The sequence below is a fragment of the Polyodon spathula genome, chromosome 11 (assembly GCF_017654505.1).
Source record: "Polyodon spathula isolate WHYD16114869_AA chromosome 11, ASM1765450v1, whole genome shotgun sequence".
Lineage (NCBI taxonomy): Eukaryota > Metazoa > Chordata > Actinopteri > Acipenseriformes > Polyodontidae > Polyodon > Polyodon spathula.
In genome coordinates, this window is record NC_054544.1 from 16,497,561 (window position 1) to 16,515,912 (window position 18,352).

The following is an 18,352-nucleotide window of genomic DNA, read 5'->3' on the forward strand; positions in this document are numbered from 1 at the left end:
TCTCCACAGTGCTTTGGCATAATATACCCTGGTCCAGTGCATGGCAGCAGCGCCATATACTTTTATGTATTAATGATCTCGTAGTGGATTTTAATACAAACACGTTTGTTTAAGCAATGTGTATTACATAAATCAAAACATCAAATTCTGCATGCTAGTGACATTTAATCTGTGAGTTTCATAGTATTCCCTCATTATCTAACAGTTTCTGTAAACAGAGAAAAAGAAAATAACATACAGTGCGTGAATGCCGCCTGACGAACCTTCGAAGGTTTAGAACTACCTACAGATTCCTGTCTAAGCAAACGAACCTTTGAACATAGCCCTAATATATTTCTTTGAGTTAGACATTGTTTATACAATTATTTTTTTTCTCAAATAATTGATTTTCAATCCTTAATAATTGAGTTTATGTACTTCTAATCTGTTTTTAGATTCAGTGTTCTTTTTGAATAGACACAATTCATTTAGTTAATTAAATAATAACTACCTTGTCATCACAATGGCTACAAATCAGATGTCCTTTGCAAATTAAAATAGAAATTAAAAAAAAAAAAAAAAAAAAAAACATACGTTACAAATGCAAAAGTGATTTAAGAAAGTTGAAACGCAGGGCCTTGGGTGACTGGCTTTTATTTGATTTAGGTCTTGACGCACATACAAATTCCCAGTAGATTTCATCTGAAATATGATGATGGAAAGTAAGCTGAGAAGGCCTTTACAGTCATTGTTGCCTTGGTGTTGCAATCAAATTTTAATGAACAAGAACTACAACAGAAAAGTGGACAAAGAAAAAAGAAAGCTAGAATCAGTGGTTTTAGTAGCAGTGTTGTGCTTTTGTTAAGTGTTTAAAAATACTTGTAAGTTATATATATTTTTTTTTTTATGTTTAACTCAATGTGATTATGAGTTAGATTTCACAACAGGGAAATTTAATGAATAGTAATATAACTAAAAAGTGGTCTCTTTTTTGTGTTTATTTTTCACTTTGCATCCTGTGATGTCTTCACTATGAATTTGGAGATAACAGATTGATTTATTTTGAAGGTTCAAGTCGGTACAAAATCACCTGCACCTTGAGAAAATTCATTACCTTTCTGTGGTTCTTTCAGTAATGAGCGTTGTGTTCACAGAGTTTTCACAGTAATCCTCTGGGTTTGGTGACCTTATTATCTTTATGATTCTGACTGTAGATTGTGGATTAGGAGAGGAAGTTTGGGGCCCTTCCCCCATTTTTATGACCACAGACGAAACCCTTGGAAACTATGGCCATAAAACTGGGATAATACAAATATTCCCTCCTAGTTTATTGATTGTTTTCAGCAGCCATTGGTTAAAACTTAAAAGATGGTTTCACTTTATTGTGTTATTAATTAATGGTTTTGAGGGCGCTACAGTGTGGCTCTGGCAGGAATACAAAAACTCTGGCCTTTTAAGACTGCTAACCTGCTAACCTGCTAACATTATACACAATGGTACATATGATTTAACAACAAATAAAAATAAATGAAAGCATCAGTAGTCTGAGCAAATATTCTTAAAAGTTGAATAAAATATAGATGAGCTGAGGGTTGCTCCCCAGAAGGGGGTAATTGTCATCTACCGGAAGCCATAATAGTAGTACAGTATTATGTTGGATTTCAAAATGGCCCATTTTTCAATTTGTCAGTTTTTCGTTAAGTATATGGGAAAACTACAAAGCGGTATGTAATTATATATGTTCACTTGACATTATTCAGCAAGTTTCATTTGACTTCATGAAGCAAAATTAGTGAATTCTGTAAGGTGATGCAAAACTTTTAGCCATAGCTGTACATGTTGTCCTCAACCTGTGTTGAAATTGTATTTTCTAGATAAGCCTCACAACCCCATGGTGAATGCTGGAGCAATCGTGATTACTTCCTTGATAAAGGTAAACAAAGCTGTTGTCCTGCCTTTTCTCTTATGAAGATGTTAGCTATGCAGGGATTGTTCTGTAAGTGACAATAGATGCTTCACAGTTAAAAATGTAGGTAGAGTAGGGGCTCCCGAATGGCGCTCTTTAGCCTGGAGGTTGCTATAGGGTTCGTGTCCAAGCTATTCCACTGCCGACCGTGGACAGGAGTTCCCAGGGGGCAGCGCACAATTGGCCGAGCGCCACTCGGGTGGTAAGGGTCTAGGTCAACAAGGATGTCCTCTGCTCACCGCGCACCAGCGACCCCTGTAGACTGGCCTGGTGCCTGCAGGCCTGCCTGTAAGCTACCCGGAGCTGTGTTGTCCTCCGACGCTGTAGCTCCGAGGTGGTGCATGGTGGGCTCGCAGAGTGAAAAGAAGTGAACGGCTGACGGCACACGTTTTGGAGGACGCGGTGTCCGTCTTTGTTCCTCTCGAGTCTGTGCGAGAGTGGCAGCGGTGAGCCGTGTTGAAATAAAGAAATAATTATACATCCAGATTGGGTTAAGTTGAGAAAGTAAGAAAAGTAATTGGCGATTCCACATTTTCTCAAAAAAAATAAAAATAAAATGTACACCTAGACTTTCCTGTAATCTATAAGTAAACCTGACACTGCGTACAGGGATTAAATAGCCAAAGTACAGTACTGGGTAATCGCTCAATAACGAGGTGCAAACAACTGATTGATCGATCGTCAAGCTTTTTTACTACAGAAAGTGCTGCCTCCTTTTCATTGAAATCTATGTGAATGGCAAGGTAAGGAGGTGCATTCATCTGATTTGTGGATTAGTATATAGTTTTTCCCACAATAGTCCTAATTAAAAGGTTGATGCTTATTTGAATATTTTTTGTCTTTCAGCAGGGGGTGAGCAATGCAGAGAAGTTTGACTATGTAAGTAATGTATAATATTGTACTTTTTATAACAATTTGTAAAGGCACCTTTCAACAGATTTACTCAATAGCGTGTTGCTGTTTTACAGGTGATGAGTTTTTTAAATAAAATGGCTGGCAATGAGTATGTTGGCTTCAATAATGCAACGTAAGTAAACTATTTTGCATTTTTTTAATTATTATTTTAAAGAATAAGAAACAAGAATAATGCACAATGGTGATGCCAGTACGTACTGATACATAAGTCGCATTTATAGACTTCTATTTTTAACTGCTGTATATCACAAGGTATGGACATTTCTTAGTCTACAGTAGGTAATAGAGACTTACTTCTGACCTCTAGTTCTATCATGCACATTTCTTAAAACTTTGCCTGGACATTTGCACTGATAACCTATTTCACACACCCAGTGTAGGTCACGGGCTGATGTTGAAAGCCACTTATCCTGTTTTTTTAATGGAGCTATTTATTTGTTTTGCGATATGTGTTCTACAGCACATGCTGTATGTAGTTTGTAGTGACCTGCTGTACTCTCTCTGTACTGACACTTGTAATGTGCCATCTCAGGTGGGGGTTGTGAATGGTAGTGACTTACCTTGTGACTTGCATCATTGTCAATCCAAACACGGTTTTGGGGTAGATGTAATAGAAAAAATAGGTGCACGTGTTATTGTAGACGATATGCATATACTACTCAGGGAAGCGCTGCCCAGGCACAGTCCAGGGGGGCTGTTCCACTCCAGGTTTAATAGGTCAAAGTATATAATTAACTACTTCAGTGTCTGGATGCAGCTTTAATTCATTCAATTAAACAATTTAGAACAGTTGGAACAAAGACCAGGGGCCTCATTTATCAGACTTGGTGTAAATTTTATTTTAATTTGGAGCGTACGCTCAAACCCATAAATTGAGTATGCAAGAAAAAATGATAATTTCACAAAGTCATTAAATGTGTTCATCATGTTATTCTTTGGATGTACATCGTTGTAATTATATTAACCATATGCTATTATCACAGTCTGGTTATCCACTTGTGCTGATACATTGATATGCTAATATATTTATTTGGACATTAACAGCAATAAAACAATAGCCCTTGAATAACTATTGTACAAACTCACAATATCTTATTTTACTTAACACATGTTTCAAGCGTGCAGTATCACTTTTCAGCCACTGGAAGTAGCGTAGAGTGTAGAGGTACACGCTATTCCACGTCAAGTTGAAATTTGATAAATCACAAAGTTTGCATGGAATCGAGCGTTCGCAGTTTACGCGCAGATCTGTGCTTACGCACTGTTGATAAATGAGGCCCCAGGAGTGGAAGGGCTAACATTGGCCAGCCCTGAGTTAAGGTAAAGGTGGTTGTTTAACATATTTTTTTTCTGATCCAGGTTTCAGTCTGAACGGGAAACTGGAGATAGGAATTTTGCTATAGGCTACTACCTAAAAGAGAAAAAGGTTTGTTTAACTAGTTACATGTATTTTTCTATTTAGCTTCACAACTTTTATTAAAATGTGTCTCCTAACTGTTTGTGTTTGCATTTTAAAAGCGTTTCAGGTGTGGTAGACCAAAAGTCAAAGCTTTTAATCACTGGTTACTCAACAGACAGCATGATTTGTACAGATCTTGATTGTTGTTTATTGTGTTTTGTTAAGTGCACATTTTGATTAAAGTGCATGTTAGGTCTTACTGCACAACAAGCTATAATGTTCTTTACGTTGTATTACTTAATCTAATTTATACCGTTAAAAGACATAGCCAGAGCAGTATAATACCTTTTTCAGATTCATGAGAGCTATTTTTAACCTTGTTTCTTTTACAGTGTTTCCCAGAAGGCACAGACATGACTGGAGTGTTGGATTTTTACTTCCAGGTGATTTAATTTGTTTACTCACAAAGATGCTAAAAAAATATATATATATTTTTGCAGATTTTCATTTCCCATGTATTTAATTCAGACCAGGATAACATTTTGTTCCTTTAGCCCCCAGAGGTGGTATATGCAAGGTTTTGGCAGACAGTAGTAATGTGTCTGGGACTAAAATATCGACGAAGCAGATCTGTGTGCCTGAAGGGTCTAAGTGAAATTCCAGTAGTCAGTGCTGGATATTCTGTTCCCATGGACAAAACTGAAACAATCCTGATGTTCATAACACTATGTAACACAATTTTTGTTCCTGGGTAGTAAGTGTTATTTCCTAATTGCTTATGCCTCAAAAGTATAGAAAATGGCTATTGTTCCCCACAAACTTTGCTTTCGTGACCGGGACAGTGATATTTCAAAATATCACTATGACCAATGGGAAAACGGGCAAATGTGTGTCTTTTCGTTCACATAGTCAGAAAAAAACAACATATGAATCCAAATTAACATGTATTTATACTAAAGTAATACAAAAATGACTACGGAAGATTTAGAAGTGAGTAGTTTTTCGAGATTTATGATTATACTGTAAATTTCTCATCTGGTTGAGATAGATATGAAAGCCCCTTCACGTTTAGTCATTTATGCATATCAGCTGCCTTTGTGTCCAACACAAACCCAGTCAACCCAGTATTCACTCCACACCATCGTTGAGCAATTATTGGGAGAACACTTTCCAGCAATAAAACTTGGTTGTTCATTTACCAGAGAGTTTGATATTTTTGAAGTTTTGTTAATCTGGTAAGTTCATGTTGACCTTGAAAAAGTACATCTTGCACAACTTGTATTATTAAATATGAATAATTTCAGAATATTGTATTGTGCACGGGTAGAGGTGAGGGCTGATAGGTGATGCAATCTAAAACATGAAGACATAAGCCTGATATATGCTACTGCAAGTGAGCCTGGATATTTTGTACAGTGGTATCGGTGCTATGCTTCAAAGCAGGAGGTCCTGGGTTCACATCCAATCTCCACCTGTGAGAAGCCCCTGCTTACAGGAACCGAAGTCAGCCACATTAACTTTCTAATGCTTAAGGAGGGATCTTTAGTGTTTACTGTATGCCATGGAATCACTGCCTCTGTTTTGAAAGATTATTTAAGGGGTATTATGATACAATGAACATGTGAAAAGGGTTTTGGAAAGACAGGACTTCATTTTATTTCTTTCAAACCTTTGAACTGTTATTTGTGCAGAGTTGGCATAGCAACAACACATATATTGTTTGCTAAAGATGTATTCGGTTATGAAACAAGTACATTTTGTATTCATATTCTTACATTTTGTTTCTTCAATCTAAGACATTTCCTTTCCCCTGATTTCCTATAGCTGTGCTCCCTTGAAGTGACCTCTGAGTCGGCCAGTGTAATGGCAGCGACTCTGGCCAATGGTGGATTCTGTCCAATTACCGGAGAACGAGTGCTGAGCCCTGAGGCTGTCAGGAACACGCTAAGTTTGATGCACTCCTGTGGCATGTATGACTTTTCGGGACAGTTTGCTTTCTACGTGAGTAGAATCCTTGATCTTAACTGTTAATGTCGGAGGCACAGCCAGAGAAAACTTCCAAAGCAAACATTACAGGGTTTTCAGCCTCCCTTGTGTACATAGTAGATATTCCAGTAGCTTACAATAAAACACACGAATAGTGTGCAGGTATTGACCCTTAAAAAATTAACCAAATATATGACTATTGATTTTACACTAGGCTGAACTTGGAAGAATTTGTGAAGCTAGTTCATATTTCAGTAGACTGGGAATGATGAGAATGTATTTATAACAAGTACTTGAAATATTATTGCCAGATATGTGCAAAGAAATGATTTTTTTTTTACAAATTCATTAGGCAAGTGTTATAATGGATGGTTGGATACAGTGGTAATGTTTTTGTTCACGTAGGTGGGACTTCCAGCTAAGTCAGGTGTTGCTGGTGGTATTCTACTCGTTGTACCCAATGTGATGGGTGTCATGTGCTGGTCTCCTCCACTGGATAAACTTGGCAACAGTGTCAGGGGCATTCAGTTCTGCACAGTAAGTGATCGCTAAGGAAACCCAAGCTTTTACGCATAACATAAGACTTAATTTTAGAGGAATGTGAAAATGCATTTACCATTAAAGAGCATTCTGTACCTCAAGTAAGCTTTCATTAGGAATTATGTTTCACTTTATAAAGTGTTTCATGTGTTGGCAGCAAATGGTCCCTCGAAGTTTGTATGAGAAGAAACATACATTTTGGACATGCGCTGTCTTCATGTCTGTAAAGAGATACTTACTTATTCCAATAAAAAAGCCCAGGAAATACTAATCTTCTAAGAAGTATTCTCCAAATTAACCAAGCATTTGTTTTGTATGACACAAACAAACAACAAATAATTCTTTCAACACCCAGCTCAAATATTTAAAAAAAAAACTTTTTTTTTTTACAATAATCAAATTACTGTGGTGTGATTTGGTTAGTAATTAATAGTCACTTAATCTCATGAAGAGTGAATTACTGTTACAAAATGCATCTTTTTGACCTTCTAATCCTGTGTGGAATTGTTTCCTGCACTAGCACAGTTTCCACTATGGGAGTTTAGGTACTAAACCATCTTTGGTTATCTCTGCCAGCTAGCTAGAAGCTTTCTTTGTAAGAGATGCATAATGAAGGCTGACCAGATAATAACTGAGATTGTGATGCTAAGGTCATCAGCATTTCCAAAAGTAGATATTAGTTAGGCTGTGGTCCTGTGAGCAAACTGGAAACCATATGTGGTTGGAATTATAAAAATGATTACATATGAATTTAATATTAGTTCTATTGCAAAGCAGTCTTCATTTATATTTCTTATATTCCATTATAAATGTATCAATATATGAACAATAACCCTTGAGTAACAGTAGATGTACAATAACCCTTGAGTCCTTGCATGGGATTAAGTATACAGTAAGTGTGCACTCTTTATGTGGTACTGTAATTCGGTTGCATTTTATTGTAGGTCACATAAGGAAAGGCAATACATTATTTAAAAGAAAATGAACCTACAGCACTGGTTACTCCTGCAAACAAGCACAGTTTAAACCATATCTACTTCGAACTGAAGTTTACTGTAATGATGCGCATTTTAATTCCACACACTCAAGACACCACAGGCCATCAATAGATATCACTCAACTTGATCTTATTTCACAAATTGTAGAGGGACAAGTCCAGACAAACTGCTTTTGATGATATATGCTAGACACTCAGATAGCCAGACACGCTTTTGGGGTTAATTGAGGTTTCTTTGAGTGTGAATGGCCTTGTATCATTATTTATTTGATTTTTTTTTTTGCTAGTTTCGTACAATTGTATTCCTCTGGAAATGTTCACTTCAAAATAGGGCCCTATAAGATTAGATACCAAATGACCTCTGTGAACTCTGAGATAGAATAGTGATTTTTAGTGCTATTTGACTAATTGAACAAGACCGTGCAGGTAGAAAAGCCTCATGATAAACTAGTATTTATACAGAGTTTGTAACAAGTTTAATCTAGAGCAACCTGTTTTATGTTTCAGGATCTGGTGTCGTTGTGCAATTTCCACAATTACGACAATCTGAGGCACTTTGCAAAGAAACTTGACCCCCGCAGGGAGGGTGGGGACCAAAGGGTAAGTCAAACAGAAACTTCAGGTTACTTCTCTTAGAACTGCAGTACCTGTAGGTCCAGCAGGGACCAGTCACTGACATCATGCACGTTGTGTTAAGAAACCCATTTGGATGATCGATATTGTATCGAGAGGTTTGTCTGGCCTGCTATACAGTTCGGTCATTTTTGGTTACACTAAAGAGGCCAAGGCTAAAGAACATATTTACATTGATTTGGGGGCCAGATGGCTGCAAAATTTTTTGGGGGGGAAAATATGAATTCAAGCAATAGTGAATCTGGTGTGATATTTATTTTGATTAAATGAACACTTAATTAGCTATTTGTATTAATTACACTCAAACAAATCTGTCTCAACAGTTGCTTCATTATTGCAATAATCTATATTCCCCCCCCCCCCCCAAAAAAAAAAAAATTCCCTGGGGTAAAACCTTGCAGAAGTAACAGATTGTGCTGATTCAAGACAGTGCCAGGACACAGGGCCAGACATGAGGTCATTGTGTGTAACATGCATCTCTCGACATCCAATGCACTGACTCATTATTTAAACTGTTGTTTTAAATCTTTTAACATTTTTAAAGTTTTTGTATACAAATCAAAATTGGTATTTTTGCAGAATATCAATGCCATGCACATGCATTCAAGAAAACTAATTCACTATTCATGTTGCTTAAAACAGCAGCATCCCAAAGGACCAATGAACTATGAAAGTCTTCAGCAAGAGCTAGCTCTTAAAGATACTCTGTGGAAAAAAGTGTCGCCCGAGTCCAGTGAGGACACATCTACAAGTGTAGTGTATAGAATGGAGAATGTGGCGACCGCAGCTAATGAGAGGGGTCTCGTTTCAAAATGATCTCCGGTTTATCCTCTTGACATCTCTAGCTCATTAAACCAGTTTTAAAAAGTATTTATTCCATTTAAGACTTGTGGGTTATTGTAATTGTTGTATTGTGCAACACTGTGTACACCTCTTTTGCCAATTTGCACTTATTATATATGTGTGCTTTTAAGAATGTAAATTGTGTAAATACATCTGAATACCAAAGACCGGGAGGAAAGTTGGGGCTTAGAATGTGTGTTATCCCATTTGTGCTTTTTTAAGTTGAAGTGTGTAAATGGTGTAAAATATTTAGACATATTTTAAGAACAAAACCCAAAGAAAGGAAAGGTATATGAAGCAAGTGCATTTTAGGATAATTCACGTTAGTATTGTTATCCATAATATTGCACATATTTCTGGTTTATTTTTTTATTGATCAGTTACAGTTTTTTTCAGCTATTACAAAGTAGGTCTTAAAGCACAGGGGTGTGCAATTCATATCGCCCGACACCTGGGACAACAAGATTTGTGTGAGGGACAACAAGTTTTATACTTTGTCCGTTGGTCAGATTTTTTTTTTTTTCCCTATGTTCGTTCTGTTTCTATAAAAACACTGCAGCATTTGTCTAGAGAGCCATGCACGTTTTTGAAAACTGAGCTGTAGAAGTGTAGCACTTGCACAAAACTTAAAAAAAAAAAAAAAAAAAAAGTGCTTTCTTCCCACTACTATCAATTCTGACTGGCTAGCGGTGGAAAAAGCATGCATTTTGGTAAAACAGAAAAAAAAAAAAAAAAAAAAATGCAGAGAAATTTGACAGGTTATTCGCAAGTCCTTTAAAAATCTCGGGTTCAGCAGTTACAAAACTGAAAGAATGTCAAGAAAAATCTGAATTCCACAAAGCAGCAGTAATAGTTGGCAATGATCTGTGATGCAACAAACTAAAACACCTGTACATCAGGAGTTGGATTCAGCTTATAGAGAAAGTTGGGGGGAAAACAGGCCGAAGCTATTTTTATATTTCAATAATTCCGCTATTGCTTATAGTTGTACTAATAGTATGTTACTTAAATTTACTAGCAAATGTTCCGAACTACACTGAAAGGAGCATTTCCTTAAAGTATGTTATAAATTTGCTAGAAGGCTAGATCTGCTCCTGTTAATCACTAATTGATTGATTGTGTTCACTGTTAAATAAAACCAAAACCCTACATGTTCTACTTTAGATAAGACAAATAGATTTTTCTCGCATTTTGTGCCTTGGATAAGGAGGTTTTTTTTTTGTTTTTTTTTCAAAAATTGCACACCCCTGAAGCAATATTCTACTCAAAGGGAAAATCTTTATGTACTTTCCTTGCATAGCATCAGTATTTACTATACCTACTTAAGTATTTAAAATAACAGACATTTGCACTTTAAACGTGCAGTATATGCAGAGGGTTTCTATCAGATGTACTGTAAATGCAGTACAATGCTATAGACAGAGGTCCTAAATGTGCTGCAGGATATTATGTGCCTGGTAAATGTACTTTATCTTTAGACTTTACACAATGAGAAAATAATAAAATAAAATCATGCAAAAACATCCTTATGCTGTTAATGTGGAAGAAGTAAAAACAGACTTTTTATCTACAAAACTTACATGCCAATATCAAATTGTTTGTAATTTCAGTGTACAGAAAAGAGTATGTTATCCTAACCTGGCCAAATGCATTCAATGATCACACATTGTTTTGTTTTTGTTTTTGTGTTTTTGTTTTTTTGTGTGTGTAAAAGAAGCACAACTATATTTATTATTTTTTTCAAATGTAATTGTTTTAATAGAGTGGGATTTTCTGTTACCAGTATAGGGAAAAAAAAACAAACAAAAAAACCCCACTGCAACCCAAATGCCTTATGAATATTGTCTTGAGCTATCACCTTGAGACAAAACCATGCCTTGAACTAGAAAGAAGGAATTAGGCCTATATTATGGACAGTTCTAATTTAGCATTTAGGTGATGGGGTTTAAAACAGTGGATAAGCAATTTGGCGTGACAATTGGCAGTTTTTTTCATTTATGTATGATGAAAAATATTGCACATATAATTTGTTGGAATAGAGTTTTGCATGCAATTTCATCATGCTACAGAGATATCAAGGTTTTATTAGAAATGTGAGTTTATTCACATGTTCGAAATGTTATGTTGCATATTTAACTTTATTTTATTCTCATGTTTGAGAAAATAGTCATTTTTGCTTTTGCATATATTTTTTTTTTTTTTTGCATAATTGTTTTGCAGCATGGCTATTTTGTATTGTTTTAATAAATTATTTTAAATCCCACTCACGGTTTTTTGGTTTTTTTTTTTTTTTTTTTTTTTTTTGTAATTCATGTTTTTTAAAAAAAAAAAAAAAAAAAAAAGCTTGATTAGTCACACTTGATGTGTTGAAGTCTGACAAGTTCATGGATGTATTTATAAACATCTCTAATTGTATCCCTTTTAAACTCTGACCAAAAACCTGGGGCAGTTGCAAATATTGAATTACCATACAAGTTTACTTGAATAAAGTAATTATTGTGTTCATAGGATTATGACTTGAAAACATAAGTTTTGAGAGGGGTGAATTATTTTTATCTTCACACTGCATGGTGGGCTGTGCATTCAGAAATGCAACATCATTTAAAAATGGAAAATACTGGTAGAACTTGCATGTTGCCATTTGAATATTTCTGACACCAAAAAATGCCACCTTATTCTAGGGTTCAATTGTTAGGTGCTGCAGTCTTTATTTTGGTACTGTTATCTTTTCTTATCTTCAAGAAACAAATGTAGATCTAAACATTTCTTGTTCCAGATTGTTGGTCACTTTCTCAAGTCCAGTAGACCAACATTGCAGCACGTTTTAATGGAGGCATCATCTGAAACGATGGTGTGCTTGCGTGTTCATCACATTAATTATGTTTAACCTCAGTTATTTTATTTGGCTCAAACTAAAAAGAAAAATGTTTTATACATTTTAATCTTCATCATTCTGTCACGGTACAGTGCTCCCCTTTTTATAAGGTGGCCCTTTATACTGTGGAACAGTTTATAAGGCAGTACAGTCATGGCTCCCATTTGCCTCATAATGCCATTACACTAACACTAATAGTCTCATAAGGTGTAACGCAAATAGCACAGCATCTTAATTATGGCTCCCAACTACATAGTTATAAAGGGGGAGCACTGCCTCAAGGTTTTACTGCGCATATGTTATTATACGCTTCCTGTTAATTAATTAATAAGACTTTGCTGCCAATAAAATGTTCTGGTTTTCAAATAAATGGAGAGCTTTTAAGTATAGTTTTCTTTTTGATGTGCTTTCACTTTACAGCTCCACAGATTGTTGATTCAAATCAGAAGTTGCAAGGGGTTGTTAAGATTATAAATTGTTTAACTCCTAAATTGAATGTTTCTATACTAAGAGTTCAATCATATTCTCACAGGAGTCAGACATTCAGTTTGCCAGGCAACAGATACCCACTTTATTGCTGCCACAACAGTTAATATTTATTGAGTAAACCATTTATCCAAATGAGTTTTGAAGGTAGCAGCATTATATAATGGGAACAGTGCAGCTTTTCAGTCTTTCCCTATGCCTGAGTTAAACCAGACCCTGTTAAATATTTGCCAGCATCACTTTGCATCTACAGGCCTCAGCTTGCTCTGGCTAGCAATTAAGCATCAGGGTTGACTTCTCTGTTCTTCATGTTATTTGCTTTCCGCACCTGCATGCTTCGAGTTCTGTTTCAGCCCATAAACAAAACACTTGAAATCGTGAATATATTAGGAAGGATGCTGAATTAAAACGAAGGGGGAGGGGGCTACACTACTTTACATTTGTTGGACATCATTTGCAAGTGAAATGGGGTGGAACCATAATTTTTACAAAAACATTTTGGGGGTTGACCTTACTGTTTTAACCTGAATCGGAACCCCTAATCTAAATTAAAAAACAAGATTATTTAACTGGGTGGCTCGCTTAGCTGTATTTATTAATAATAATAATAATACAACTAGGTGGGTTAACCAGAATTTTCAAGATACAGTATAAGTACTAACCAGAGAGGGTTCAGGTAAACCAGGAAAAACAAACCTGGTTTTAAAATGAGTCTGTACACCTGATTGCCTTGATTATTTCCTTGTCTGTGGTTAGCTCATCTGCATCTCCTCCTCATCAGTGCATGCATTGTGCTCTGGCATCCTTCCATTTTGGCTTGTGTGCGATTAACAAATGTATGGGGAATTGTGCTCTGCTTTGCTGAATCAACTAACACAGGTGTGACATTTTAACCTGTAAAGCATGTATTGCCTATTATATTTCAATGTGGTGGCTGAAGAATATAAGCAAAGCAAACTGTCCTTGGGAAATACTGTGTGCAGGTTCTGCGCCCTCAATGCAAGCTTGAAAACATAATTTTGTCATTGATTTTAGTTCTAAATTATTTCATCTGACAACTTTTATTTTATTAACTCGGTTGCATCTTTCAAATCCAAAGTTATTTAGCTCTAAAGATTTTAGAACGATTAACATTCAAATCCTTCATCGGCTTTGACATTTGGAGACACCTCAAGGCCATAGACATCTATTTACAGTAAATCTAATTGTAAATCAGCATCTCTAATTCTGAACCTAATCGCTTAACTTGTTCATGGTTATTTCCAAGGACAGTTCCCTTAAATGTTGACTGTGCTATTGCAATATGAATTTAGTTGTTATGGGGCAGATAACTGCTCACTTAGAGTGATTTGGTGTGGGTATGAATATCACTTATCCTAGCCAATGTAAAGGAGGTATGGTAAAGTATGGATGGGCACAATAGGTAGCGGAGATCTCTGTACTTGAAAACATCATTATATATATATATATATATATATATATATATATATATTATATATATATATATATTTATGTATTATTGTAGTATTAATGTGGCTTGTATTGCATGGTGAAAGCTTTCTTTTTTTTGCACTTGCTTTAATGCTTGTTTTTAATTTAAACATGTTCTGCTGCAGGCTTGGTTTAGACTCCCTACCACTACCTCCAGTCAGAGTCATGAAGAGTTATATTACAAAATTAATGGGTTTGATGCAAGTCGCAGCTTAATTATTTTGTATTGTTCTAGAGTAGACTACAGAATAATAAATGCAATCAACACAAGGTATATTTCAGTTCTTCTAGCAGGGTAGTGGTGGTATTATAATGCGGTAATCAGGTTATTAATATTTGTTATGCATCTTCAATATTGATTTTAAGATGTCTGTCATAAGGATATGTACTCTAAATAATACAAACTTGGGTACCAATACTATATGGGGAAAGTACCAATGTGATAAATATAGCAAGTGAATATTGCAGATACACAAGCTTACAGATTGAGGGCAATTTGTTGTAATATCTGACCCTGAACAACTGCTATCTCCCGAATTTAATAAAAACAAATAAATCTCCTGTGGGGAAAAAATGGGCCCCATCTAATGCATGTGCATGAGTCAAATAACCATGTCTCAGTTTACTGCATATTTATGACCCGTGCAGCGTAGTGGTGGCTGTCATGAGACTATAGATGTGGCTCTCCATGTGACTGGCTCTCAACAGGTTCGCTCAGTACAAGCTGATTTATTGCACTGCTTTTATTAGCACCAGCAGTCTATTGAAACCTCGTTCTTGTTTGATATTATTGCACTGTGAACAGCTTAGACAAGGACACCTACTGCCACCTAGTGGTAGTTTGAAATAAGCACTGTTAAATCTTCATTTGAAAGCACAGTGCAGAACGGAGTTGCAATTTAAAATAAAGAAAACAAAGCTGTTTGCTATTAAACAGGCGAGATGCATGCATCAGTAAAGGTATATTCTGTTTCAGACTAAGATAAATGTCTTATTATTATTATTATTATTAGTAGTAAGAATAATAATTTCAGCAGTCATTTAGCAGACGCTTGTATTCAAAGTGACAGGGATTAGGGGGTGAACTATGCATCACAACTGCTGTTGCAGAGTCACGGGCAAACTATATGGGCCTCACCTTTAAGGGGTGCTGATACAACAGATTAACCTTTTTTTAACATGGCAAGTGCCATATTGTACTGGTGAAACGGTTAGTTGAACTAAAACTAACATTGTAAAGTGCTTAGCTGTGTGCGTTTCATGGCAAAGCACACACAGTTCCCCTCACAATGGAGGTTAACTGTGCTGGTAATTTATTTGAAGTGCCTTTAATATACACACTAGTAGTTTGCGATGATGTGTGGTTATTTAAATAAAGAATTGTGCAGAAGTGTGGTGATAATAATGTGTTTATGTTAAGGAACAAAGAAAATAATAATTAACTAATGTTAAGTATAATTATTTGTGTTTCATTAGGCAGATTCTGTGTGTAACTTCCAGTTTTTACTGGTCACCCCCGTGTGTCCTGTGAAATATTACACCTTGTAATATTGTTTTTTTTATTCCTGGGTAGTACGTGTTATTTCCTAATTGCTTATGCCTCAAAAGTATAGAAAATGGCTATTATTCCCCACAGACTTTGCTTTGTGACCAGGACAGTGATATTTAAAAATATCACTATTTCCAATGGGAAAACGGGCAAATGTGTATCTTTTCGTCCAAAAATGACTACAAAAGATTTAGAAGTGCGTAGTTTTTCGAGATTTACGATTATACTGTATTTACAGTATAATCGTAAATCTCGAAAAACTACGCACTTCTAAATCTTTTGTAGTCATTTTTGTATTACTTTAGTATACATACATGTTAATTTGGATTCATATGTTTTTTTCTGACTTTATGTGAACGAAAAGACACACATTTGCCCGTTTTCCCTTTGGAAATAGTGATATTTTGAAATATCACTGTCCTGGTCACAAAAGCAAAGTTTGTGGGGAATAATAGCCATTTTCTGTACTTTTGAGGCATAAGCAATTAGGAAATAACACTTACTACCCAGGAACAAAAATTGTGTTACATAGTGTTATTCAGCCACCGAAGGTATACAAAATTGTTTGGAAACATTTGGAAACAAGGTTCTCACTGACCCTGCTCATGGAGTACATAGTTAAAAATCAAGGTAACTGGCAAGTATAGAGCTGAGTTTAAGATGGCCGCACAAAGAGACTCCAAGGGGTTTGTCATATCAACTTGCCTTCTTTTAAATGATCTTTTCCCTCCCCCTGCAGGTGAAATCAGTCATAAATCTTCTGTTTGCTGCATATACTGGTGATGTGTCTGCCCTCAGGAGGTATGTAACTTATCTACCTGTGCATGTGTTTACATATTAATAAAAAAAAGAACATTCTCTTGAATATCTTGGAAGATGTTCCCTTTCATATCCAGAGCCATTTTTTTCTTATCTAATATATTCATTGATAACTCCAAAACACTCAATTAAAACTATAAGGTAAAACTCAATCAATAGACAAACGTTTTGGCTGCTACATTCCTCAGCCTGTCGAGGCACAAAATATTTTGTAGTAACCACATGTTCATTAGGAGAAGGTTTTATTTTATAATTATGCTGCTCTTTAGACTGATGTAATACTTTAGAAACTGTGGGCCTTATTTTCAAGCCTGTTCATTTTACAAATGTAAAACCAAGTAAAATGATCCACGGTTTCATTTTGAAACATTTTATTGAATTTTTCTGCTTTCAAAAATAGGAGTTGATTTAAAGAATGGAGTAAACACTCTGAAAATATGACCCTGTGTGTTTTTAAAGCAAGCTGTGATGGGTTGCCATTGAACTCTATTTTAATGTTCTGGACATGGCTCTTTAAATAAAACACTTGGCATGACTGCCTTGTTAACTTGACTAAATGCAAAAAAAAATACTATGAAAAGCAGCTTTCTTAAGGTTTGCCATTGGTTAGTCCCCCAGGTGTCAGGCATGAACAGATATGAGCTGCTGTACTGAACACCAACTCCATGAAATCGTGTTTTTGCAGGTTTGCTTTGTCTTCAATGGACATGGAGCAGAGAGACTATGACTCCCGGACTGCCCTGCATGTTGCAGCAGCAGAAGGTAATGGTGTTTTATGTTGTTGTACAAAGCATTGATCATAAAAGCACATACTGTGGAGTCTATCAGGAGCACCAAACCGAATACTGCAATATGGTCTTAATAGGGAGTTGGTCCATCTGATCTCTTAATTGAGACAATGTGCCTAGTGGTCTTATTGGTGAACTGGTCCTTTATTTGGTGTTTTATTGTAGAGAGATGAAATACTAGCATCTCTATGCAACGGAATAATAAAACCTAAATCATGATCATCATTACTTGTTGACGGTTTCAGGATTCTGTTTGTATTTGAACACTGCCCACATGAGGGGATTATATATACAGTCTCTATGGTAAGTATTCACCCCCCTTGGACGTTTTCAGTTTGTTGTGTTACAACCTGAAATCTTGATGCATTTAAATGGGATTTTTTTCCCTTTGATTTACACAACCTACTCAAGACTCTGAAGAGGCAAGAGAATTTTTATTGTGAAACAGTTAATGAAAAATAAAAAAAAAAACTGAAATGTCTTGGTTAGATAAGTTTTCACCCTCCTGAGTCAACTTGATAGAACCACCTTTGGCAGCAATTACAGCTGTGAGTCTTTTGGGGTAAGTCTCTACCAGGTTTGCACATCTGGATTGTGCAATATTCGTCCATTCTTCTTGGCAAAATTGTTCAAGCTCTGTCAATTTGGATGGGGATCGTTGGTGGACAGCAATCTTCAAGTCTTGCGACAGATTCTCAATTGGATTCAAGTCCTGGCTTTGACTAGGCCACTCTAGGACATTCACTGTATTTAATCTGAAATTTCACATTCACTGTATTTAATCTAAAATCATGTGAACCACTTTTATTGCACACAGATGGACTCCATTTAACTTACTATGTGAATTCTGAAGGCAACTGGTTGCACCTGAGCTTATTTAGGAGTGTCACAGCAAAGGGGGTGAATACTTAGCTAATGAAGCCTTTTCAGGTTTTTATTTTTTTAATTGATTTGTTTTTTCACTCTCCCAATTTTTTCACACATTGAAAGTGTTGAGTGGGTTCTGTAAATCAAAGGAAAAAAATACCATTTAAATGCATCAAGGTTTCAGGTTGTAACACAACAAACTGTGAAAATGTCCACGCT

At 35.8% G+C, this 18,352-nt stretch overlaps 1 protein-coding gene across 5 annotated transcripts in view; it reads left to right on the plus strand.

Annotated features, from left to right (window-relative positions):
* The window catches only part of LOC121322917 (glutaminase kidney isoform, mitochondrial-like), a 40,101-nt gene that overhangs the window by 20,422 nt on the left and 1,327 nt on the right, over positions 1–18,352 (plus strand). For 2 of the 5 annotated variants that reach the window (XM_041263515.1, XM_041263516.1), the window contains exons 7-16: positions 1,854–1,912; positions 2,792–2,824; positions 2,914–2,972; positions 4,220–4,286; positions 4,652–4,702; positions 6,084–6,260; positions 6,651–6,782; positions 8,290–8,382; positions 16,399–16,460; positions 17,164–17,240. In XM_041263515.1, the coding sequence (XP_041119449.1) occupies positions 1,854–1,912; positions 2,792–2,824; positions 2,914–2,972; positions 4,220–4,286; positions 4,652–4,702; positions 6,084–6,260; positions 6,651–6,782; positions 8,290–8,382; positions 16,399–16,460; positions 17,164–17,240 (810 nt within the window). Of the gene's footprint in view, positions 1–1,853; positions 1,913–2,791; positions 2,825–2,913; positions 2,973–4,219; positions 4,287–4,651; positions 4,703–6,083; positions 6,261–6,650; positions 6,783–8,289; positions 8,383–8,994; positions 10,047–16,398; positions 16,461–17,163; positions 17,241–18,352 lie in introns of those variants that run through there. The other 3 variants (XM_041263517.1, XM_041263518.1, XM_041263519.1) reach the window with 3 other exon arrangements.